The sequence below is a fragment of the Lolium rigidum genome, chromosome 2 (genome assembly GCF_022539505.1).
Source record: "Lolium rigidum isolate FL_2022 chromosome 2, APGP_CSIRO_Lrig_0.1, whole genome shotgun sequence".
Lineage (NCBI taxonomy): Eukaryota > Viridiplantae > Streptophyta > Magnoliopsida > Poales > Poaceae > Lolium > Lolium rigidum.
Genome location: NC_061509.1, coordinates 287105247 through 287115828, shown reverse-complemented (window position 1 = coordinate 287115828; position 10582 = coordinate 287105247). Strand labels below are relative to the sequence as shown.

The 10582-nt window shown below is 43.2% G+C and overlaps 1 protein-coding gene across 1 annotated transcript; it reads left to right on the top strand.

Annotated features, from left to right (window-relative positions):
- The first annotated feature begins 1514 nt into the window (after nt 1-1514).
- Nucleotides 1515-2269, top strand: LOC124689037 (ethylene-responsive transcription factor ERF003-like). Its single transcript, XM_047222643.1, has 2 exons — nt 1515-1597; nt 1705-2269. The coding sequence occupies exons 1-2, from the start codon at nt 1515-1517 to the stop codon at nt 2135-2137; spliced, it is 516 nt and encodes a 171-aa protein (XP_047078599.1). The 3' UTR covers nt 2138-2269.
- Nucleotides 2270-10582: the final 8313 nt, after the last annotated feature.

Sequence of the window (10582 nt, the reverse complement as noted above, 5' to 3'; positions counted from 1 at the left end):
GCTCTTCATGATAAGCTTTTGTCCGGCTACATTGAGGTAGGCGAGGACGGCAACACGCTTTCCGCTCGTTGTAGTGCTTGTAGTGTTTGCTATGTGATCCAAGAACCAATCCGCAATTGATGTTACTTTTATAGAGCTCTTTGTACTATTGATGAATATTAATATAGATCGCTGAGCTTTTTCCTAAAGAAAAAGGCCAGATCGTGTTTCACAGAAGATAATTGCTGAGGTCTGAATTCTCGAGCAAGATACCGCCACTACCTGCCACTGGTTTCCCCTCAACTGTCTCATTTTTCATGTACGAGATAGAGCCTAGAGGATGGGAGCTCACATGTGCCGTGTCCCGTGTACATCTGGGCCGGGCCGGGCCGGGTTCAGGCCTGACTTTTTACCCACGGAAAGCCCGGCCCGAAGCCCGGCCCGGCCCGAACTTTGCCAGGTGTAGTCCCGTGCACATTCAGTAGCTAGATAGGCCATACACATAGTTATCTCGTATCGTATGCGACTTCTGGATACCACGCACGACCAAATCCGGTTGCATGGTGCTGCATGTGAGCACGTTTGTCCGGTGTGCACGTTCATAGCCGTGGCCACGGTACGTAGAGCGAACATGGGGATGAAAACTCGCGCATGGCTATCTATCTACCTAGACGTCAATATCTATATTTGCATGGAAAAGTCATGCTATGGGAATTATGCTGGAATTGGGAATCGCTATAGTTTGACATGTGAATCTCTATCTCACCAATCACGTTGATGATACATCAACTCAATTAAGCTAAATAGACGTTTTGGCACACATGAGCATATGATTCTGATTGTTGAATAAGTTTAGAACGCGTTTCAAAATATCAAAAAGAACTCTAACAAAAAATGACACACATACATGTCGATGTTCTATATCCTCGCAAAGTCGGCTCTTGAATTTTTTTTTTGTATCGTTTGTAAAAAAATAAAAATCCAGTGTGAAAATTCGGTTTTTCGTGGAACTTTGCGCGCAAACATAAATATCAAGATATATATGCGAATATTTTATTTGGAATTATTCAACATACTTTTTTATCCAATAATAAAAGCATATGCACCAACGAATTACTCTATTTTTTTACCTGAAATTACTCCAAGTTAAGCAAGAGACGCCGCAGGAGGAACAGTCAAACCAAAAAAAGACGCAAAGATATCAGGTGGGCCCAGCGTCCTCTTCCAATGGGCCCAGAGAACATGCACCCAATGCTGTTCAAGCGATCGGCCATTCATGTGGGCCCCCACCCAGCAGCCATCCAAATATCCCGTAGATTCCCACTGCGCTTTAATTCCCCCTGGTATTTATACCTCCCGCGCCATGGCTCACGCACCGCCGCCGCACTCCGCTGCTCCCGCTAAGCTAACCTTGCCCGGCCGCTCTCCGTTCTTACGTCAGCAACAGGAGCACGAGGCAACCACGAAGACGGAGGGCTGCACCGAACTGCCTCCAGCGGCCGCGATCAGCACCGTCGCCGCCGTCGGATAGTGCAATGGCTCGGCCGCAGCAGCGGTACCGCGGCGTGCGGCAGCGCCACTGGGGCTCCTGGGTCTCCGAGATCCGCCACCCTCTCCTGTGCGTCCGACACCCTCGCTCGTCCATCTGTCCGATGCGCGCGCTTGCAGTGATTCTTGATCGCTCGATGGCTGGCTGACGGTGACCGTGGCTTGGATTGGTTGCAGGAAGACGCGGATATGGCTGGGCACGTTCGAGACGGCGGAGGACGCGGCGCGGGCGTACGACGAGGCGGCGCGGATCATGTGCGGCCCGCGCGCGCGCACCAACTTCCCTCCCGCCGCCGCCGTGGCGGCCGCCGCCGCGTCCTCGTTCCTCTCCGCCGCGCTCGTCACCAAGCTCCACCGCTTCAACCTGGCTTCCGTGCAGGCGGCGCAGCGCCAGAGGGAGGCTGCCGCCGCAGCCGCGGCCTCCGCGGCGGCGGCGGCCGTGGCTGTAATGCCGCTCGGCAGCGTCAACGGCGATACTGGGTCGCTGTCGACGACGTCGTCGTCGTCGGGCGCGGAGGGATGGGGCGGGCGGCACCTGGAGGAGCAGCACGTGGAGCAGATGATCGAGGAGCTGCTGGACTCCGACTTCTCCATGGAGATCTACCGTTAGACCAAGAGATTATCCGGCGAGTGCTCTGCTTGCTCTGCTTCTTCCTTGGCGCGAATGGTCACGGCGTCTGCATACGTACGTACTTTCCTGTGCGTGGCTCTCTACGCGAGCCAACTTCAGCGAACTGCGTGAAGACTGAAGAACTCCGATTAGTTAGTTTCTTCAAGAGTTGTTCTACACCACACTACCAGTAGATGTACAGTACCTAGTATTAGCGGCAGAAGAGTACAGTAACAGATTTGAGCCCTTCCTATTTTTCACTGTGCTCGGCTTAGCTAGTTACCTCTGTGGTGTCAATCCATGCGTCTGTAAAATCTGTTTGGGATGGGTCGCGCTCGCGCCACAAGATCGACCGGGCTCCCGATGGTTTATTGACAGGACCATGAAGGAGGCTTGACTGAAAAGGAGATACGAACATCAAGGCGTGTATCTCCGATAGAACCCCTCACATTCAGGACCTGAACTTCACTTCAGGTCCACTGAATCGCCGATTGACTGGGCCAGGAAGAGACGGCAGGACGGCAGGTGATACAATAGCGCCACTCTGTTGACCCCATGTCCCCATCGGTGGTCACGCACGCCGCGATCAACTGATCGAGCGACGAAGCCAGCCATGACACCCGATTCCTTGAAATGGTGACACAGAATCACACATACATCCACTGTTCCTCGACATGGTGGGTAGGGGCATCCAAATCTGAAGGAAGCAAAGGAAGAATCCCACTCCCTCCATTGCAAAAAGGTTGTCGCGATGGGACATAAAGATTAGGCTTACACCATTTTACATCTAGATCCTACATATTCCAAGTTCTAACAACTAACTGCACAATTCAAAATCACTCCATCGCCTCATTCACCCCGGCCATCCCCCGGTCGGGCCTGTCGCCCCTTCTTGATCTGGCCGGAGTGTTGAGTTTCGGAAGACTCCGCCGGCGAATGTAACCGTGCACCTCTTGCCTGGAGTTTGCTGGATTAGGTGGTATTTAGTCGTGCGTACTTATTTTTTTTATTCCGACCGTTTGGTTCTGGTGGGAGCAACGTGAAGCTCTGTTCTTTGTTGCCATCAGGTGACATTTAGGTCCATGATAAAATCAGAGGCGGTGAATATCATGAAGACCGGATTGGGGAACTAGCAATGGAGGTTCAAGTCTCTACGCTGTTGAGGGACTTGCTTGGTGTTTCGGGTTTCACAGTTGTATGAAACTGGGGGCGGTAGAACAGGTTCGGAGTCTTACCTTTCAGGGTGAAAATCCAAGGCCTGGTCCTAATTAGTTGTGTCTGGCAATAACTTTGTTGAAGTCATTAGAGTATCTTGAGAGTGAAAACCTAAGATCTTTGATCGGGCGACGACGACGCTTGTGTACTATTCCCTTCACTGAGGCATCGCTTTTGGAGAGCCTGAAGTTCAGGCGTTGTCTTGGTGGTGGATGTATTGTTATTGTTAGGGTTGAAATACAGTAGCGGCTCTCTTTTTTCTCTTTTTTGACTGTGCATCTGTACTATCATTAGGGTATTGCGTTGTTGCAGAGGCTGAATGTATCTGGTATCTCCTGATATTAATATATTCCCTTTATCGAAATAAAAAAAGACATCCCTAGTTCCTCGACATGGTGGCTAGGAGCATCCAAATCTGAAGGAAGCAAAGGCTTACACCATTTTACAAGTAGACCATTCATATTTGAAATTCTAACAACTAAACTGCACAATTCAAAATCAATCGATCCATCTCCATCATGTCCTCCTCCGTCAATCGATCGCTCCATCGACCCTTCTCCCTAACACGCGTCTCAGTGATGGGATTCGTAGCATAGAAAACAAAAAATTTCCTACCGCAAGAACGAAACACAAGCCAAGATCTAATCTAGAAGACGGTAGCAACGAGGGGATGACGAGACTAACCCTTGAAGATTTCCAAAGCCTACGAGATTAGATCTCGTTGTTGCGAAGATGATCACTTGCCGCTTTCAAAAGCGCGTAGAAGATCTTGACGGTGCCACAATCGGGCAGCACCTCCGTACTCGGTCACACGTACGGTGTTGATGAAGACGACGTCCTCCTCCCCGTTCCAGCGGGCAGCAGAAGTAGTAGATCCTCCTCGGAATCCCGGCATCACGACGGCGTGGTGGCGGTGGTGGTGGAGAACTTCGACAGGGCTTCGCCTATGCGCTGCGTGAGTATTATGTGGAGGAGGAGAGGCTAGGGTTTGGGGAGAAGGGGTGGCTAGGGCGCCGGCCATGGGCACCCTTTGGTGGTGCGGCCAAGAGTGGGCTGCCTCCTCCCTCTCCTCCTCATTATATAGGTGGAAATCCCCAAGAGTTGTAGTCCAAGTTTTCGAATAAGACCCCAACAACAAAACCTCCCATAGGTGGGAAACCTACTCAAGGGGGGAGTCCTACTCAAGGTGGGACTCCCACCTTTCCTTGAGGTGGGGTGGCCGGCCACCTTTGGTAGAGCCCACCTGGGACTCCTCCCCTTAGGGTTTGGCCGGCCTAGCTAGTGGAGTCCCTCCGGGACTCCGCCTTCCATAGTGATTTCTTCCGGACTTTTCTAGAACCTTCTAGAACCTTCCATAAATGCACCGGATAATTTTCAAACTTATAAAATGACTTCCTATATATGAATCTTATTCTCCGGACCATTCCGAACTCCTCGTGATGTCTCGGATCACATCCGAGACTTCGAACAAAACTTCGAACTCCATTCCATATTCCATATCTACTTAAACGACATCAAACCTTAAGTGTATCACCCTACGGTTCGCGAACTATGCAGACATGGTTGAGACTTCTCTCCGACCAATAACCAATAGCGGGATCTGGAGATCCATAATGGCTCCCACATATTCAACGATGACTTTAGTGATCGAATGAACCATTTACATACGATACCGATTCCCTTTGTCACGCGATATTTTACTTGTCCGAGGTTTGATCATCGGTATCTCTATACCTTGTTCAATCCTCGTCTCCTGACAAGTACTCTTTACTCGTACCGTGGTATGTGGTCTCTTATGAACCATTCATATACTTGCAAGCTAATTAGACGACATTCCACCGAGAGGGCCCAGAGTATATCTATCCGTCATCGGGATGGACAAATCCCACTGTTGATCCATATGCTTCAACTCATAATTCCCGGATACCTAATCCCACCTTTATAACCACCCATTTACGCAGTGGCGTTTGATTAATCAAAGTACCCTTCCGGCATAAGTGATTTACATGATCTCATGGTCGAAAGGACTAGGTAACTATGTATCGAAAGCTTATAGCAAAGGAACTTAATGACGTGATCTTATGCTACGCTTAATTGGGTGTGTCCATTACATCATTCACATAATGACATAACCTTGTTATTAATAACATCCAATGTTCATGATCATGAAACTATGATCATCTATTAATCAACAAGCTAGTTATACAAGAGGCTTACTAGGGACTCCTTGTTGTTCACATAACACACATGTATCAATGTTTCGGTTAATACAATTATAGCATGGTATGTAAACATTTATCATAAACATGAAGATATGTAATAACCACTTTATTATTGCCTCTTGGGCATATCTCCAATAGTCTCCCACTTGCACTAGAGTCAATAATCTAGTTTATATTTGTAAAGATATAACACCTTGGCCTTCCGGTGTTTTATCATGTTTTGCTCACGGGAGAGGTTTTAGTCAACGGATCTGACATGCTCAGAAACGTATGTATTTTGCAATTCATTTACGTCTTAACGTATCACTCATTTTCCAAATGAGTCAGCATTAAATATGTTTGGTCTTCTGGTGGAACCTTAATTCCGCGGTCTGAAATATGTCACTAATATTGTCACACACAATATAGCTTCAAAGTTCTGACACTATCGGAACTACACCAAGTTCTCAAAGAACTTCTTGACTTAACATCCTCGGTCATTGTCAAAACAATGACATACTCTGCCTGCTCGTTTGTAGAATCCATCACAACATTTAGAACTCATCTAAATCTAGCATAGACAACTTCTAGCTCATTGTGCTACCTTTTAAACAACACTTAGCCTAATTTGAGATTGAAATTTATTTTTATATGTGATCAAACTAATATCGGTGCAACACTTTACAACGATTTGTTTGTCATTACCCCATACAAAAACTTATATAAATATATATCCTTAGTTCTTCTAAAGTACTTCAAGGATATTCTTACTGTCGTCCAATGATCATCACATGAATCATTCTAGTATATGCTCATAACACTTTAGAGCACAAGACATCTGATTGTGTACATATTATTCGTGATCTATGATCACTCATGTGTTTTTACTCATTGAGTGTCAAATACACTCAAGTCTTGTCAAACCTTCACATGACAAGAACATTTTCTTAATATTTCTATATTGAACTACTTCAATATCCATTCTATGTACTTTGACTTAAACTTATTCTGTGTTTCAATCTATCTTCATAGATCTTGACACTAAATATGTTTCAATCCATATCCTTTCATTGAAGTTAATTCTCAATGAAACCTTTTAATCAAGTATACAATTACATCATTTATAACCAACTATATGTCATCTACATAAAGTATTATAAATATGTCTCAGCGCTCCCACTTAATATCTTGCAAATGCAAGCATCTTCATCGTTTCTGATGAAATCAAAAACTTTTGACTATTTCATCCGGTGAAGATTCCAACTCCGCGATACTCACTTCATCCAATTGAAGTTTGTATACCTATCTAGTATTCCATGAGCAGCAAAACTCTTGGTTGTATCTTGTATACACCTTTAATACACACTTCTGTTAAGTAATGTATTTTGCCATCCTACTAGCATATCTCATAAAAGAAATATATAGCGATTAGTAGAATAATCCACATAGACTATAAGCATTGCCACGGAAGATCTAATCTTATCGTAGTCAACTCTTTTGAACTTTGTCGGAAACAATTTTTCGACAAGTCGAGCTTATTCAAGGATATTACATCCAAGTCCATCAATTTTATAGATCCATTTACTTTCAAAAAGTATTCATCTATCATGGATTTCATGGCGCATGGCCATTTTAACGGAGTCAGGGCCCATCATAACTTCTTTGTTTGTAGTTGGTTTTCAAAATCAATCCTTTGTACACAAATCATTTATTTGATCACAAAGTAAACCATACCTACAAGGTTCAATAAGTACTTCGATCTCCATGGCTAAAACACTTTGTAGTCATGAAAGCCATGATCGTCGTGGCCGCTTCCGGAACCAATTTCCGATGCTGCGCTACTCTGATCATTATGCTCAGGTTCATAAACCTTATCAAGTTCTATTGTCCTCCCACTCAAATACTTCGCTAGAAAACAATTTCTTGGAAATAAGCAAGTAACATTAAAAAACACTTTTGTCTTTTACTTCATAGTGAAAAGAATTCCCAATCAATTCTCTGGGATAACCAACAAAGACATTCATCCGATTTTGGTTGTAAACTCTTAGACCAAAATTTAAAGAAAGGACTATTAGGGTTTATACCCATGCCATAACTTGTATGGTGTCATTTCAACGGATCATGATGATGCTCTATTTAGTGTAAAAGCGGTAGTCTCTAAAGCATAATTTACAAAAATATAATGGCATCAATATTTTATCTCATCATTGACCCAACAAGGTTTGGATACATCTCTCGGATACTCCATCATCACTATGATACTCCAAGAAACGTGAGTTGTAGAACTATTTCATAACTCTCTTAGATGTTCGCTAAAACTCGTAATTCAAATATTTCTACCATGATCCAATCATAGATATTTGACTTTTCTATTACGATGATTTCCACTTCATGCTGAATTTTATTTGAATCCATTCAAATGTTTCAAACTTCTTTCTTATCGAATATATCCACATTTATATACTCAATTCATTGTTGGAAGTTTTCATGAAGTAGAAGAATCTCCCTTTATACAACTATGCCCAGTGAACCACATACATCATCATGTATGTTTCCACTAAATTAGTTGCCCGTTCAACTCTTGGCCTATGAACGGTATTTTAGTCATTCTCTTTTAGAAAAGATTTTGCAAGCGCCAAACAATTCAAAAATCAAATGACTCCAAAAATCCATTTGCATGGAGTTCCTTCATGCGTTCCTCTCTAACATGACCTAAATGGCAGCTCCACAAATAAGTGGAATTCAAATCAATTGCCTTATGGCATTTTAGCGTCAGTGTTATGTATGTGTGCTTCATCATTAAAGATTTATAATAACTTATCCATCGTACATGGAGTAATGTCATAATTTGAACAACTCATTGTTTTCATTTGACCAGAGCAAAATAACAATTATTAAGTTCTTTATTATAAATTCTAAGGGCTAGGTTGAATGCCGACGACAAGCATAATAACACTTTATTATGTTCCAGACATGCATTATTACCATATTCCTTATCAGTCACTTAGGCCATCGTATTCTTGTATTGCGTTGTATTGTATGACATCTCATACCAACCAATCTGGTACTAATACCCAAGAATTTCATTATGCGACAAAACAAGGAATACATCCATAACATGTATATCATGTATATACACCTGAGCTAGACTTTCTAGTCTTTTCATTCTTTCTGCCAAAATATCTTTTGTAGTTTCTCTTTTAGTTCTCCTCATTCTCATAAAACACTTCACCTTCAATAACTTCTAGGTCCATTGGTCAAATACCAATAACCTTGAGGTTCTTACTTTGAAGTTGATCATCATATGACAAGTGTTCCAGATTTCATCATTAGTAACTTTGTAATATGATGAACAATTTCACTCATAATTTTATCCATCATGTCATGACGACTTTCCGAGACCATGTCTGTACATGCTAGGCTCGTAAAGTTTAACCTCAGTATTCGCATGTGCAAATCTTGCTTGCACCCGTTGTATGCACATGTAGAATCTATAATACCCGATCATCACGAGATGCTTCGAAACGACGAGTCTTAGCAACGGTGCATACTAAGGACGATCACTTCATGGATATGCGAATATTGTTGGTGCCCCAATAGTTGGAGGATTGAGACGCCCAGCGTCTTCAACCTTCAGTACATTCCCATAAAACTTATGAGTTTGTGTACTCTCACCAAATTATATTCTATCACCTTGCAATAAGGTCTTAGATATCACATATATCTCATACCTCGCTTATTTCTGAAAACAAAATTTCCAGCTCCTTACTTTTCAAACAGATTTGAACTTCAAGTTTCACGGAGACAAGATGACTTTAGGTACTAATTGAAACCATAGCTCTTTGAATCAACAATGTGAGGTTTACTAAAAGTTTGCAATAGGACTTAATCATTTCTTAATTCTTTAACAATACGGCACCAGTCCGTAAAGTTTCTTGTCAGACTTAACAGCATTTCTATCTCAATTACAAGACTAGCGTATGGTAAAAAACGGATGCCAATTCTACAAATTAATTCAAAATACTATTCAGACTATGTTTATGATAATTAGTTCATGTTTTAATCTAATTACTAATGAACTCCCACTTAATACAACATCCCTCATAGTTGTTATGTGGCACACGATCCATATCCACTACACCAAAACCGATCATCACGTGAGATGATGTAGCTTCAACGGTGAACATCAACATGTTGATCATATCATCCATATGACTCGTGTCAACGGGCATGATCTCCATCATCGTCGGCGTAGCGTCAAGGTCCATGGCGCCGTCTTCATAGTTGTTCACCTCATGTAGCAACTATTACAACTACTTTGAAATACTACTACCTCCGTCCCAGTTCATAGGGCTTGTGCGTATCCCTAAGTTGTCAATTTAGCCAAGATAATATCAATTATATAATATAAAAATTATATCATTAGAAAGTAGAACATCTAAGCTTTCTAATGATATATATTTTGTAGGGATTTCTATTTTCGTGCCCTCAGTTCCTTAGTTGTGCTCAGTTTTTCCCAGCTCCTTAGTTTTTCCTCAGTTTTCCCCAAGTGCTTGTTTGAAACCCGCGGAAGGCGGCTCGGACGGCAGGATTCCCGTTAAGTTGACCGCTCCGTGCTGACGTGTGGGGCCGCGTCGTGTGGGGCCGCGTCGCTCGGGGCTGGTAGAAAGGGACCGCGTGGGACAGGGACGAAGCGTTTGGTTGCACGTGAGCGAGAGCTGGGTTTTGTCTCTCTCGGCCCAAATTGGCATTTTTAAGAGCTCCTTTTCCCCTCTTTCTCTCTCTGTCTTTTTCACCAAATTAGTATCAAATCTAGAGAAGCTTCTATTTCTGTCTTTCTTCAATATGGCAGCAAATCTAGTAGCAAATCTCTGGGGTTATTTATGCCTTTTGGCCCTCGTTTTTTGCCCAATATGGCAGCAAATCTAGTAGCAAATCTAGAAGCTAGTATATGATAAATTCACAACAACATAATCACAAAACTAAGTATAATACATAAACTGCATACAGCAGCCAAAAGCAGGCAATA